This window comes from Lutra lutra, chromosome 7 (genome assembly GCF_902655055.1).
Source record: "Lutra lutra chromosome 7, mLutLut1.2, whole genome shotgun sequence".
NCBI classification, from domain to species: Eukaryota; Metazoa; Chordata; class Mammalia; order Carnivora; family Mustelidae; genus Lutra; species Lutra lutra.
Window position 1 is genome coordinate 110,182,944 of NC_062284.1, and position 16,029 is coordinate 110,198,972.

Sequence of the window (16,029 nt, forward strand, 5' to 3'; positions counted from 1 at the left end):
AGGTTCTTTAAGCAATTTATGAAGAAGCTGGCATTTTTTAAACGTATCTCTTTATACAGGGATCCTGCAAAAAAAATGCTCTGGTTTGCCACGACAAGCCCCTGTGTGCAGGCTTCACTTATCATTCAGTCACTTCTTCCCAAAGTCTTCATTAAAAGACAGCTCCCCTGTACTCTGTGGCTAATGCCAAGCTGCCTGGCTACTATGGCTTTCACAGCCCCAGTGAACCTCAGGACATCTTGGCAGTGGTCCGGCCCTACTGGCCTAGAATCCGGCAGCCCCAGGCTGGTGAGAGTTGTCTGGAAAAGTGGCAGAGGGCTCCAAACACAGATCCCAGCCAGCAAAGCCCCACTGCCAGGGCAATCTCTCACAGTAGGTGGGCCAGCTCCAGTGGAGGACGCCATTGCTGGTGACCCCATCCTGCCCGTTACTGTACAGAAAAGCTCATGGTGACCCTCTGGGAAACGCCTAAGACTCATCTACAGAAAATAAATGTCTCAGAGAAAACCTTCCACTTGGGTAGAGTTTAATGCACTTATCAGTCACTCAGCCACTGTTTGTGGAGTTACAGGGCCGGCCCACGCTGAGCTCTGAGAGGTGAGAATAAATAATGTGCAATGCTGTATGGCTCAGGAGCAAGGAGGCCTAGAAAGAGGCTTAATGTATTTGGAGGGAATCAAGAAAAAGTTATGGAAGGGAGTATTATGGTTGTGGGAGTTTTCCAGACTGACAAGTGCAGAGAGAGCATTCCAGAATTTCTTTTTCCAGAATTCCGGAGGGACTAGCTTAAGCAAAGGCATCATGAGTAAAATAGATTGTAACAACTGTGGATCACTGGATGGTAAAAAAAAAAAATAAAATAAAATAAAAGAGAGCTGGAAGAGTAAGCCAGGACCAGACTACAAGGACTCTGTAAACTCTTGGAAGGTATTTGAAGTTTATCTTGGAGATGTTCGGGAGCCACAGCTGCGTGAACTCTGATGGCAGTAAGGAAAGCACAGCAGCTGAGCCTGGAGGCCGGATGTGGATTAGGCAGCTTTGGCCATTGACAAGCCTGGGAAGTAGGGCCTGCACAGGGACAGCTGCAAGGATAGTAAAGAGGACTCAGATTCCCAAGCTTCCAAGCAGGTAGAATTGGCAGGATGAATGTCGTGGAAGGAAAAGTGAGGCCAAGAAGAACTCCGAAATTCCAGGATGTGGATGTCATGGAATCATGGCTTTGTGAAATTCCTTGAAAACCCTTGACAGGAACATACTATAAGTGTGTTCATCCCCAGTTGGCTCCAAGAGTCCTAGAACTAAACAAGCTCTGCCCCATCCTCCTCCTCCTCCTTCTCTTCCATCATCAGACAAGTACTGGCAAGAGCAGACCTTTCCTGAATGCACACTCCACGCCCAGAACCAAGGCAGCTTCGTTCCCACAAGCTCTGTCCTCAAAGTTATTGTTCTTTAAGAAGCCATTTGTTCAGTGATGCCTCCTTCCACTTGTGTGAGCTTTGCTGTACAAAATCATCATACCCACGCTCTCTCTTGCTCCCCAAACTTCCAATAAGAAAAATCAAGACTTAAGGAAGCTGTGGCTTGCTCAAGCTCCCAGAGTTCATTTGTAGTGAGTCCACAGTTCCAACCAGTTCTTCCACCTTAAAATCCAGGGCGGTTACACCTCAAAATAACCACAAACCCAATCCCCTGTCATGATTCCTAAATGCCTAGAAGAGAAAGAAACATGACCAGGGGTGGAAGATGCCTGCAGATATGTGGTAGCCAGTTCACATGGAATTCTCATTTTTGTAGGACCCATATACAGACCCAACAATGACAACAACACTAATAACAACAACAAGACCTCAACTCAGAATCTGAACAGATTCTTGGGTAGCGTGTTGGGTTTTCTCCTTGGTCTGTGTTCTACAGAAACAAGACCTCATGCCCGCACATCAAATAAGAGACATCCCCAGGTGACTCGTATTTGGGGAATAAGTAGGGGAGGAAAAGGGTAGAGGGAAAGGGAGAGCCTGCTGCTCAGCAAAGAAGCAAAGAAGGGGGAAAAGCTAGCTGGGGTAGGTCAGTGTAGACGGGTGAGAAAGGTTTCAACCCACATGAAGAAAGAGGATCGTGAATGCTGGAAGTTTGAAACTGACCAGGAAGGAATTCACCAACATTCTTATTTAGGAAAATGTATCTTTTATTTCTAGTTTCATACATTTTTCTAAACTACCTTTTTTTTAAGGATTTTTATTTGTCAGAAAGAGAGAGCATGGGCAGTGGGGAAGGGCAGAGGCAGAGGGAGAAGTAGGTTCCCCGCTGAACAGGGAACCGGACACAGGGCTTGATCCCAGGACTCTGGGATCATGACCTGGGCCAAAGGCAGACACTTAACCAACTGAGCCACCCAGGCATGCCCTAACTTATTTTAATTTGAAGAAAGTCTCAGATGCTTCTGAACTGGTCCCTTATAAAAGGAACATGTGCACTCTGAGGCTTCAACCAAGTCACAAACACACACAGGCAGCTCCTAAGAGTGACCAGGGAAGCTAGGTAACTCACTGCCCCAGACAGGCTCTTCCAGAAAGGAAGAAGAGTAGGGGATAAGGGTCAGTTCAGAGAGGGGAAAGGTGAGGCTGCTCCTGAAGGTGTCCGGTCAGCTAGGCATGATCAAAGTCATGATCAAGAATTTTCATTTAAATTCTTAGACACAGACAGACTGTTGTGATGATTACCCCTGACTTTGAACAGCTTAGAAAGAGTTTTTATGGCCCCTTAGGGTAAAGATGATTTGTTCATTTCCCAGGTGAGAGACCTACTGGTTTGCCCAACATCTCAGCAAATGAGTCACAAAGCATGGACTTGGATTCAGACATGAACAAAAATTATCTGAAACTTGGATATAAGGCTAAGAGCATGAAACTCTCCTTTCGCTGTCTTGTAGGGGCAACCCTCCCCCCAGGGACTAACAATCTAAGGGAATGTACCTTTGTGTGATTCTGCTAACTAAAAACTTGGGACTTTCAGAAGGTGCATGTTAGCTTATAAATCTTCTCAGGTGGACACGCAAAGAATTCCCATTTAGTAGAAAAGAAAACACGGAAGGCTATCTTTTCCACAGAACAACAACTAGTTTCCCATTGAACCTAGCCACTTCCTCCAACCCCTCTTCTTTTTAAGTACCTCTAAATGTCAGTTCTTCAAAATGCTCCTTGTATAAGATTTGTCACCTTACTGGTTCCCTCATCAATAAGTTAATAAATCTTTGACCTATCTTCATCCTGTATTTACCTGAGAGCCACATTTTTTATCTTCTTTAAAATTCTATTTCTTGCTAGGTATATCACCTAGTGTTTCTTCCTCCAAAATAGCACCTTTATGGTATTACATGCACACACCTCATTGGGTCTGCTTCAGCCTACCTCCCAGAGTATACTCCACACGAGCCATGCAGACAGCTAGCTAGGTGCTGGGAAGGAAAGGGCGGCTTCCTCCCAGCTGACCTGGCATTTCCACCATGCGGTTCTTTGGCTTCATCATTGATGCATCATGTTGACTTCCAAAGACTGCTCCTGCTGGATGAGATGGCCAGCCCACCACCTAACAAGGGAGGGACTTTGGCTCAAGTGCCTCGTGCTGCTCATGAGCTGGGCTGAGGGTCTGACCTGGCTTTCGGGGAATGACCAACACTTCCTCATCCAGGTTTGCAAATGACACATGGGGCCAGACACAAGGGGACTGAAATGCCAAGGGAGCAGGTTCTGATCCCACCTGGGACATTTTCTTTCTGGGTGATGCTGAAGAGATCCCACCCCCGACTTCGACTTCATTAGCACCTCGTTCAGCTCACAAAATTAACCACTCCCGTCTGTGCAAAGAACCACAAGGAAGCAAAGATCTTAAAGGATTTGGAGAAGGCCTTCATTTTACATCTTAACAGGTCGCTGGCAACTTTTCACACTTTACTGAGAGAACCAACAGCCATTATCAGGTCATCTGACCCACTCTCTTTAAAACCCCTCTACACTCAGTAAACAACTCTAATAGCTCCAAGAATAGATGGTGTTCTGGGATCGTAGCCTGACCATAGCCTGACCGCAGTCTGCCAGGCAGATTAGCTGGCTGCGCCTTCCCAGCAGTCCATGTCCTGCCAGGGGGCTTCTACTGCAGCTTGGTGCATTTTGAAGGATTTCTTCCACCTGAGTTGCCCCTGGTGTTCTGTTTCTGTACCATGTGCTCAGCCTCAACTGTGTGTACTAGGAACAGTGCTGTGTACCGTGTGGGATAGGAAGTATGGACATTCTTCCTCCAGGGTCTTCCTATGCAGTGGGAGATAGAAGACAGAGATCTAAATAGCTATCATTTGGGGGTAGAAAGTGACCAGTAGGGGCGCCTGGGTGTCTCAGTGGGTTTAGCTTCTGCCTTTAGCTCAGGTCAGGATCTCAGGGTCCTGGGATGGGGCCCTGCATTGGGCTCCCTGCTCAGTGGCGAGTCTGCTTCTCCTTCTCCCTTTCCCTTTCCCTCTGTGATCTGACTCTCAGTCTCTCAAATAAATAAAGTTAAAAAAAAAAAGTGACCAGAAATTCACAAATATTATGAATTTTTGTGCCAGTTAATCAGCGCTGGGGATTCAGTGGACAGCAAGACAGGTCCCTGTCCTTACTAAAGGTTCAGGAAGCCTTTGTTGAAGGAGGGGAGGGGAGGGTAATAATCGTTCAACGCTTCCTACAGACCAGGCTGTGTGCCAGGCATTTTCTCATTTAACATGCTCTTTACAGGTGCTCTCTTTGGTAGGTGATGTTATCCCCATTTTTAACAAATAAGGCAGGGCTCAGAGATGTTAGGTGACTTTCCCAAGATCACACAAATGGTGAACAGCAAAGGTAGGTGTGCAACACAGAACCATGGGACTTAGAAGATCTTGCTCTTTCATCTTCACTACATTTACTATCAGCATCGTAGGGCCTTTCGTGCTGTCGTGTGTTTCCAAACTGAAGAACTTTGTAGGACACAGGTTGGCAAGCCATAAGGCATCCACTGCTCCTTTAAGATAAGGACTCATAAAGCCATTTGCAGTCTGGACAGCCTATGATGATTAATGCTTAGTTCTGTCCCTTTGTGTTCCCTAGCATCATCCGTGGGATCCACTTATCTCCCTCCAATAAAATGGGAGACTGAAAGAGCAGAAAAGAGAGAATAACAGTGATTGCCAGGGCTAGGGGTACAAGCGCTGCCCCTCCTTTTGGGATCCCTCCACCAGGGCTGGCCAAATACACAGAGTAGATGGCCATTCTCCAACAAAGCTGAAAGCCAATGAGACTTCTACCTGAAAAATGCACACACACACCCTTTTTCCTTAATACAGGAAATTATTTCAATTCCTTCTCTTTCACTTTCTTTGGGAGAAAGAATTCGGGACTTTCGTAGCTTCGCAAACCCTTTGGGGAAAAGTCTAAATTAGTGCGTCAGGACCACCAGGCACTGTGCGCTCACCTATTCAGCCCCACCTCCCCCAGTAAACCCGGGTTAGCTGGTGAGCCACCCCTCGTCCCTCCCCTAGTGTGCCCTGAGTAACTCACAGCCACCCTTGGGACGCAGCTTACACCCGTCCTCCCAAAAGTCTTCTGACACGCGTTGCATGTGTGCGCGTGCGTGCGTGCGTGCGCCGCGCATGGTCCCTCCCCCGCCGGCACGCACACACATGAGCGCATGCCCAGTAAAACAGTAATGGCCCTACTGTGTGCTCCCACAGCCCTCCACGCTGCTCCGGCAGGGTGTTTACCACGTGGCACTGTGCCCAGCCAGGCCTTGCGGGTGAACCCCTCCTCCCCACCCTCCAGGACAGGAGGGATTCTAGCTGGTCTTTGTAGTCCCAACACTGAGTGCGGTCCAGGAACCCCGTAAACCTTGGGAAGGACAGACAGAGGGCAAACTCTGCCGGAGTCTCCTCCCAAAGGCTGCAGGGGGAGCAAAGGGTGGGGCCGGAGGGATGAGCCCGCAGCACTCCTACAACAGAGGTCAGAGCCATTGATGAGGAACATTTGCAGCGCCCACGGGGGCCGTGAGGATGACCTGGCATCTGGTGCTCACGCTGGAGATGGTCCTGGGCCTGCAGATCGTGGGACGCTCCAGGAGGGTCCCCAGAACAACCCTTGCCTCCCCCTCCACCCCCGACCCGCCTGTCCTGGGCTCACCAGAGCAGGAAATTCCATGCTGTAATGGTTGGATTTCTTCCCTTCATTCCTGACCCATGACTAGGTAGCGAATTGGTCATGAAAGAAACCATTTCGGCAGACTTTAGGAACATCTGAGTGTGCGCCAAGCATGCAGGGAGAGGGGAAATAGGTCCGGACAGAGCTCGGACGACACAGTCTCACCTTCATTCCCATTGCTCGCCTGATAGGAAAGGAAATCAAAACGTTGGGAAGCCCCTCTTCTGTCAGCATGGTCGCCGGCGTTGCGTGGAGCTGGGTCCGCCAGGTCTACGTTTGAAAGCTGCTCCGGGCGAGCGGCTGCAGCCCCGTTATCCAGCCGCACACGTGTCGATCTGGGTAGATGAGAAACATCGTTCCCGGTGTCTAGGGAGGCAGCGCTTTTAAACCAATGCTTTTCAGAGGATGAGACTTTGAGAGGTACTTAGCCTTCGTGTAGCCCAGGAACCTGAGAACCAATACCGGTCCAATCAGTCCTGAATCAGCAGCTCTGAAACAGGCTGGAGAACGCGGGGTGGTGGGCAGGGGCGGGAAGCCGGTGACAAAGGTTCCTCCGCCATAGATCTGTCTTTCCTGCATAGCTAATGGTTGGAGGAACAAAAATCATTTTTATACAGTATTTGCACATTTTTTTATTAAGTAGGGGAAAAATCACAGTCTCCCTCACATTTTACTTCCTTTTTCTAAAAAGATTAAAGGGGGGGGGGGCTTAAATTCACTCTTTCTATTCACCATGAGGTTGTATTTCTTTTGCATTCCATGTGATGCGTCTCGGTTTAATTTCAAGTTGGGACTCTATTTCATTTCCAGACGTGTACAGAGTGGTCTGTATCCCTCTATTACTTCTCCCTTTGGGGCACAATTACTCGGCAAGGCAGTAAGCCTGCTAGGTAAATCAAACTGTCAACTTTCCACTCTATGTACACCCTTCAGGTCTATGAAAGCAAACCCGGACAACATCTCCTTTTGCACCTAACATTCAATATTGTAATAAATCAGGTGGGCTAAAGCACTTATTTAATCTTTAAAAAAAAAACTTTTTAAAAATAAATGTTAAGCCCTTCTCATTTCATTATTAGCTTTGCCTTATAGACTATAAAATAGGTAGGTGAGTCACTAGTCTTGGTTTTCATGGTTTTATTAACATTTCAGAGACAGACTATAGCAGAAAGATTTCGAACAGAGAAGTTGCTCACACAGTTCTATATCCTGAAACATGGCTCAAATGAAATAAAAGAAAAAAATAACCAAACCAAGAAAGGATCCAGCAACCTTTTCCTTTCAAGAGCTTGATATTCCAGGGCCTAATCGGGATCCATGAGTAGCCTACAGAGCACCCTCGCGGCACCAATAATACTCATCTCAGCTGAAAAATTAGGAACTTGGCTGAGCCCATCTGCTCTCACTGCAGACCAAGGTTGCCTTTCATTTGGAAATCATGCGGTCAGCTTGGTTTAGAATATACGTGGGTGAGGCATATGCTTCTCCTTACTGCCCAGGAAGATGCTGGCGTGGAGAAATGTGAAGCCTCCTGATGAACACTTGCATTTATGGACTCTCCTCTTCTCTTCTCCCCTAGTTACCGTGACAGTGGGAGGCAAGCAACACTTGCTCGGACTGTATGACACCGCGGGACAGGTACAGTGTCGCTGTTTTGATTCATTAAGGGTTTGGGAGTGGGGAGAATGATCCATGTGGCTAGGCATGTAGGAACAGATATGACCTGTTCTGATCACTTGGGACAAATTTATTGTCTATCTAAATGACAACCAATGGCATATTCTTAATATCTTAATGTTTATAATTACAAAAAAGCCAAATCATTACATTACTCAAAGTGTTGATGGGCAAATAGCCATTCATTCATTGGTTGGTGTATATCAATAACCAAAATAATGTTGTTTGGCCAAGTACCTCAATTTCTTCCTACCCATGCCAATTCCAAATTTGGGATTAATGAGTCAATTTTATAAACTTTTGTTTCATCTATTTTTTTTCACATTATATTCTTTGCTCAGCCTTTATTTGAATTGCCTAATGAGCCATGGATAGGTCCAAAAAGAGATGGGGGATGGGGGTAGGGGTAGGGGAGGGAGATGGATTAAGTGTCAGTAAGAAGACAAGCCAGGATCCTGAATGGTTTCCAAAAGTGAGGGTCAAGTCCTGAATAACCAGAGGTTGACTCTAAATTCTCTAAGCTTCTTGAAATGCTCTCACTCTGTCGGAGATGTATCTTCAAGATGGAGAACGTGGCCAACCAGTAATGTAAGGCCGTGGATTAGAAAGAGCCCTCCACACTTGTTAACTAGCATGTGCCCTACATGGATAAAAATGCCACCTCATCTTTCTTTCCTTGTACCCTATACTCCACTTTGAAAGGTTTCTAATGTTACAAATTCATGGGTTAAGCCATTGATGGCTGTGGCCCAATTTCTTTGATAGAGCTTTTGTTACCATTGGGTCATTTATTCAGGTCAAAATCAGCGGGTTATTCAGTCTGTCCAAACTCATACATCTTAAGTCCTTTGGAGTGAACACTGACCATGCTCTTTCCTACTGTGAGTTTCCTGGTTATTGTTCTTTGTAGTTATGCATTTGTCTGGGCTTTTTTTTTTTTTTCCCACGATTATCTAGAGATAGGTCTTTTTGCTCAATTTGAAAACTCTGTACTAGGAAAAATAATAAGAAATGGAATTTGGGGGGATTTCTGTGTGTATTTGCAAGGACCATCTATAAAAGCCTGTGGGACATCAGAAGCTGATGTCGGGTAAGCCTGGACAGTGGGAAACCTGGAAAAAATCTTGCACCAGACTCAAGACTTGTAAGAGTGAGTCAGTTACCCTTCATTTGAAGATGGTTGTGTTAGCCAGCTGCTCTCAGGAACTGGGGAGTAGAGGAGATTTCTCACATCGATATCAAGACACAGAACTCGGACACGATGCTTCAAATGCCTGAATCACAAACTCGGTTGGGCTCCTCTGGGTTAAGGTACAAAGGCGTACGTGCACCCGCTGTTTGAATGTCCCTCCACCAGAAAACCTTGCAGCAATAGAGTTACTCTCTTTTTTGGATTGAATTTGCCTATTTTCATTCAGTCATATAGTCATTAGGGTGTCCCCATTCACCAGAAACTCACAGCCTGGAAGAGAAAGGAGTTTACACCCTTTATCCCCACAGTCAGCTTTCATAAATACAGTCTAGTTTGAAAAGTTCAATACAGCAAGGATTATTGCTTGGCTCTGAAACTTCTCCGTTTCCCTCGCCTTCTGAAAAGCTCCGTGTGCCCCTCATACCCATCCAGTGCTCCCCCACTCAGTAGCAATCCATAACAATTGTTAGCTTCTACCCATTCATTGTCCCCAGAACAATCTCCCCAAGCCTATATTTAATTTCAAATCCAATAAAACTGTTTAAAAGCCCCTATAGAGTTTAATTAGTCTTTCCCACTGCTGTCCTTTTTAGAAAAAAAATTTTAGATAACATTAGTATAGGACTTAAAGCTGTAAGGCAGTATAAAAATATCCTTAAGCTCCAACTTGAAAAAAATAGAATGACCCAAACTTCTGACACAGAAGATGTGATGGGCGCTGATAAAATATCACAAGTGGGTTATAGACATTTCTGCAACTTAACTGGTATTCTAATGCTTTCCGCCCGCTGCTTTAAAAGCTCAGATGTGGACAAGGATCATAGGGGTACATGCAGCTTGGGGAAGAGGAATCAGAACACATCTTAAAGTTCTTCTAGGCCTAAAATTCTATGATTAGGACTTTTAACAGACTACTTCAAGAAGGCCTAAAAGACCTGGAGTAATTAAGCAAATGGATTTGAGGCCAGACCCAAGGGAGACCTTCCAGCAGCAAAGGATTATTAAATATTGGAGTGTGTTACACTAAAGGGTGACATGTAATTCATTTTGTACAATAGTGGTGGTTCTCAGTCTTAAGCAGACATCAGAATCACATGTAGGTCCTGTTAAATCCAGGTCCCTGGGCCCCAGTTCCAGAATTTCTGAATCTATAGGTCTGAAATGGGGCCCAAAAATTTGCATTTCTAACAGGCTTCCTAATGCTGTGGCTGCTGGTCTGTACACCACATTTAAAGAAACACATCTGGGGGTACCTGGGTGGCTCAGTCGGTTTAGCAACTGTCTCTTGGTATCAGCCCGGTCTTGATCTTAGAGTCATGGGTTCAAGCCCCGTGCTGGGGGCAGGCGGGGAATAATTGTTCTAGAACTTTGCCACTCAAAGTGTGGTCCACCAGCAGCATCAACATCACCAAGGGAGCTTGTTAGGAATGCAGATTTTCAAGCCCAGCCTACCAAATCTGAAAATTCATGTTCAGAAGATCCCCACATGACCTGTAGGAGAAGTACTACTCTACAAGTCTTTGGTGATCGGCATGGCTTTAACCTTAGGAGGGTGCAGCAGAAAATACCCCTTCCCTGAGCTGATTCCCCTGGTTCTACCCTTCTGCTAATCAGGCTTTGTGACACGCTTAACTTAGAAGCATGATCCCAAAATTCCCATTGCTGGCCTCAGGTAGGATCATCCACTATCCTTAGTTATATTCCAGCAAATTTCACTGAGGTCACAAGGTTAAGGGACATTCAACTAATTCAAAAATACGCATATGGCCAGAGTTACTAAGAAAGAGAAGTGATCTCAAAACCAACTGATTAATCCCTGAACTGCAAAAAAAAAAAAAAAAAAAAAAGAAAGAAAGAAAGAAGTCTCTGAAACCAACTCTAGAATGCTATCTTGCTGGGAATATTTAGATTTTCTTACATGAATAAACCAGGAAGTAGTGTCCCTTCTCTTTGTTTTGAACTAACTGTGGGTCAGAGTCCATGAAAACAACCTCAAGAGGTGCATGTTCTGAAAAGTAAAGTGATTGGAACTTGGTATTTCTACGCTCAAAGTCAGCCCTAGACAAAATGCTTTAACCTAGCTCTGTCCACGTAGTCATACATAGTCCTTTTGGACACATCACGGCAGGGTGCCCCCCCCGGCACCCCCCCGAGAGAGGCTCCTGGCCCTTCAGGAACCCACCAAGCATTTGCTAAAGACAGTTCAGAATGAAGTCCAGCACCCGGCCGCTGCTATTAACCATGAACTTCCTCCCCAAATCCCCAAAACAAACAAATATTGGGACTTGGAGTAGAATCCTTTGAAAACAAAGTCGTCAGAACTCTGGTTCAGCTGTGAAACAGAATTCCAAACCGTGAGTTAAGGCAATGAGGTGTGGGATTTTCTGCAGGCTGACTCTGCGTGTTTCCGCTCAGCTCACCCTAGAGAGGCAGCGAGGCCAGGCCTGGACACCAAATCTATTGAGGTCACGCCAAGTCAGGCTGTACAGCATGAGCCCCTGGTAGTGTCTTACTGAAAGGTTCTCTGAAAGGGATTTCTAGAGTTCAGACCTTTGGCTCAGCTACAAAGAGTCCCAGAGCCAACTTTTCCATGACGTACTTGCAGGCCAGTACGTGTCAAGAGCGTCATTAGAGACCAAGCAGAGAACAGGATGCTGGGGCGGGGATGCTGCAGCAAAGCCTGGGCATTCACTAACCAAGGAATGCCAGACTGGGGGACCAGTCTGTCCCAGGTCATGGCTCAGAGCCAGGCATCCTCCCATCCCAGCCACCTAGGACAGAGCCAGCCACGGCAGCAGACATCTTTCCTCCTCCTGTCAGTGGGCCCTTGGCTACATGAGCGTGTGGGTGAAGCCTTACTCAGAACCCCTGAGTGACCCCTCAGGCCTAACTCCAGGAGAGACACCTCTCAAAGGCCACATTTGCAAACGTGGCATTGGTGGCACTGCCAAGGAAGAATGGGGATCTCCTGGTGTTAGGAGCTGGGTTTCTCAGCAGGATGAACCCCCATGTTCTCTGCACACAAGACCCACAGGATGGGGTGGCGGGGGGGCCTGTCTGTATGTTGGCAAGCATGGGATGCAAAGCCACAGCCCCCAGCAGCTCAGCTGTGTGACCAGGGAAGTGAGGGGGTAGAAAGGCCATCAGCCACACGCCTCCCTCAGCCAGGACTGTACACCGCGTGTCCTCACCTGCCCTGATTTCTGAAGCATCTCTCCCCCCGAGAGCTTGACGAGGCATGGGAGGCAAGTACAGCTGGGGTTCCCTCATGGTAACCCAGGGTCCATTCAGAAGGACATGAGCCTTCCCTGTGGCCATTGGCTGACCCCATGGGGCCATCTGGAGCACAGAATCTGGCATCAACCCTCCACAGAAAGTTTGCCTAAGGCTCAAAACAAATGTTTTTCCCCAGTGAGCAACTCGACTTTTCTAACTCATAAGCAACTTAATGTGGTTTTAGAAGCGTGCAATTTGGAGATTAAGAAGAAGTTTGCTAACATGACAAGTTATTAATAAAAGTAACCTCAGGACAAAATCTTACCTCTCGAATCATTTTTAAAAAATAATAAAGCTGGGCTGCCTGCGTGGCTCAGTGGGTTATGCCTCTGCCTTCGGCTCAGGTCATGATCTCGGGGTCCTGGGATCGAGTCCCACACCGGGCTCTCTGCTGGGCAGTGAGCCTGCTTCCTCCTCTCTCTCTCTCTCTCTCTCTCTCTCTACTTGTGATCTGTGTCAAATAAATAAAATCTTTAAAAAATAATAATAATAATAATAAAGCTGTAGGGATAGGGATTCAGAGGTGAAATTAGAGTATGCAATCACGTGGGTCTTGTTACAATTCAGTTTAGAACAAGCGAATTTCAGATTCAGCCCTGGTATCCCCTGAGGGCGGGGACACTGAGACTATTGTTCATGGGAGGGGCTCTCGACCACTAAAGAACTTACTACATTCAAGACTGTGCTCTAAGCAGTCAACACATACGAACGCATTTTATTCTCAAAAAACCCTATGGGGCAACACTATTATCCACTCATTTTATGGATAAAGATGCTGAGGCAGAGAGAACTTACCCAGTGTTACACAGTAGTCACAGGCCATGCTGGGATTTGAACCCAGAGAATGTGTCTCCCTGGCCCAGGCTTTGAAGCGCTATGCTACACTCCCACCCCCTGGCTCTTGCGCACATTTTCCAGCCCAAGCCTGACAGATATGAGTGTACTTATGGGAGAAGATGAAAATGAGACCTATGCTAAAATCTGGGATAAAAGTCACTAAACCGGGGGCACCTGGGTGGCTCAGTGGGTTAAAGCCTCTGCCTTCGGCTCAGGTCATGGTCTCAGGGTCTTGGGATAGAGCCCCGCATCAGGCTCTCTGCTCAGCGGGAAGCCTGCTTCCTCCTCTCTCTCTGCCTGCCTCTCTGCCTACCTGTGATCTCTGTCCGTCTAGTGAATAAATAAACATCTTTAAAAAAAAAAAAAAGTCACTAAACCCAAGAGGACTTGGAAGCAGAATTCTATTTCCAATTGAATGTGGGTGGGGAATGGGGTGGGTTTGGGGTGCGGGGTGGTGGGGAGACTCAATGCAACTCTCCTTGTAACTCCGAGTGTGGTCCCTGGGCCCACAACATCAGCATCACCTGGAAACTTGTTAGAAATAAATTCTTAGGCTTCATCCCAGACCTGCTGTTGAGTGAGAAGCCACACGTTAACAAGATCCATGGGTGCCGAAAGCCTGAGGAGGATTGGTCGCATTGTTTCATTTCCTCACTACCTGGACCATGGGGCTCTGGCTGTTCCAGACATATGTGGAAGGCACACGGCCATCAGACCGAGGCTACCCATGAACTGTTATTTCTTCACAGTGTCCCATAGTCATCCTAGAGCCCCGGATCTGCCTTCAAACCAGTCTCCTGCCTTTGGAGCAAAGTTAGTGGAAAGTACTCAAAAACCTACCTTGCCCCAGCTTCCTCCCTATCCCCTGAACCACCCACCCCTTACCCAGTCCCCTTGTCCCTTTTAGCCCCCCAAAGCTCCACTCAAGCCGCAATTTTAGATTGACCTGTCTCTTCTAGAAGCATTCAAGACCTGGTCTTCCATTCTCAGTCTCAACATTGGAAGGGGCCTCAAGTACCAGCGAGACCATTTCTCCATTTCTCAGAGCTCCTTTACAGCATCTCCACATGTGGTCATCCAACCTAGGCTCAAAATGTGCCCTGTTGAAGAAAACATATCAGCTGGGACAAACTAGTTATTTCTATATTTTCGTTTTCTTTCCCCCAAGTGGAGAGTTAATTCTTATTCACCTTCTAGGCTTCATAGAGCATCTTTAACAGTGCAGGAGACAATCAGTCGATCTTTCTGAATGGAGTCACACAGCAGAACTAAGGTGTCTGCAGAAGAGATATCCAGATACAGAGCAAGATAAGGCCCCATGAAGGACAAAGTCGGAAGTCCCTCGGCTGGAGGGCCCTGGCTACCCTGCAGGAGTAAATGATCGAAAACCCGAACTCCTCTTACACTCCCACCTGCAGTCCCCACAGCAACCCATGGTCTTCCTAGCTCTTCTAGAATTGCTTTGATAGCTTCTGGTTATAGAATTAAATCAACATGATCCTTTCAGACAACTAGTTATTTGTTCCTACCTTATATAGTTCTGATGGTGCAGTTTTGGGGTTCTGGCTTTGAGGTTTTAAATATACAGTATCTGCTGCCACCTAGTGGTAATTACTAGCAACTGCAGACCATGAAGTAGATAATAAACCTGCGAAATCCAACATTTCTTAGATTCCTGGGTAAAAGCATGAGTCCGTATTAAGATTCCCAGAAAACTGAATTTCCAAAAAAAAAAAATGCTTAATCTGTCGCTTAACATTCTGAGCTGAGCAAATAATGTGGTCACAATTAAGAGCTGCAGCTGGATTCGGGCTAAACAACCCATCCCGGTATTTAATCGTTCTGAGACATTAGCTCATTACTGAACTTCTCTAAAATTTAATTTGCTCATAAGTGAAATATGGATGTGGATGCTGCCATCTCTCCAGCGCCATTGTGAAGAACCAACAAGGAAATGCATGTAAGTGCCTGAAAAAATGCCTGACCCTTGACCCCACCTCAGCAATGATGAAGATAGGGAGGACGCAAATCAGTTATTCTCAATTCCACGTCAGTTCCAAACCGATGATACCAGAATGCCCAGATTCCCAGCCCAATCTCCAAAAACAGTGATTTAATTGGTCCTGGAGTGTGGGGGAAGAGGCAGGTAGTTGGCTACCAGCATGTTGGGATGGTCTTAAATTTCCCCCGGTGATTCTAATGAAAACTCTGCCATAAATGGCAAGCAGAAAGCCATGTGTTCGTTAGCAGGTCACAGCACCAACGCGTGGGCGGGGTTTACGGAATGCATGCTGTAGACAGAGTATAAGTAGGGCATGAGAAAGAACAGCATGGTCCCTGCTCCCTTTAACACAATCCACATGGGAGGATGAAGTAGCAGAGGGCAGGTGGTATCATGAACAGCTGTAAGATACGGCCTGGGAAGGAGAGTTCGTAGCTTGTCAGACCTCACAGCTGCTCCCTAAGGCAAAGCCCCAGAGAAAAAGGAGAGCAGTGCAGAGACCGTGGGCAAGACGGTTTGGCTACAGGGCTCTCGTATAAAGAAGAGGGAATAGGGACGCCTGGGTGGCTCAGTTGGTTAAGCAGCTGCCTTCGGCTCAGGTCATGATCCCAGCGTCCTGGGATCGAGTCCCACATTGGGCTCCTTGCTTGGCGGGGAGCCTGCTTCTCCCTCTGCCTCTGCCTGCCATTCTGTCCGCCTGTGCTCGCTCTCTCTCCCTCTCTCTCTGACAAATAAATAAAAAAAAAAAAAATCTTAAAAAAAAAAAAAGAAGAAGAAGAGGGAATAATGACAAGAAATGAGCTGTCCATTTCCCACTGCCTTGCCACCACCAGCACCACACACACGAA

The 16,029-nt window shown here is 46.8% G+C and overlaps 1 protein-coding gene across 2 annotated transcripts in view; it reads left to right on the plus strand.

Annotated features, from left to right (window-relative positions):
• Nucleotides 1–16,029, plus strand: part of RHOJ (ras homolog family member J) — an 82,683-nt gene that overhangs the window by 48,115 nt on the left and 18,539 nt on the right. For both annotated transcript variants that reach the window (XM_047737447.1, XM_047737446.1), the window contains exon 2: nt 7,777–7,835. In XM_047737447.1, coding sequence (XP_047593403.1) covers nt 7,777–7,835 — 59 coding nt within the window. The remainder of the gene's footprint in view (nt 1–7,776; nt 7,836–16,029) is intronic.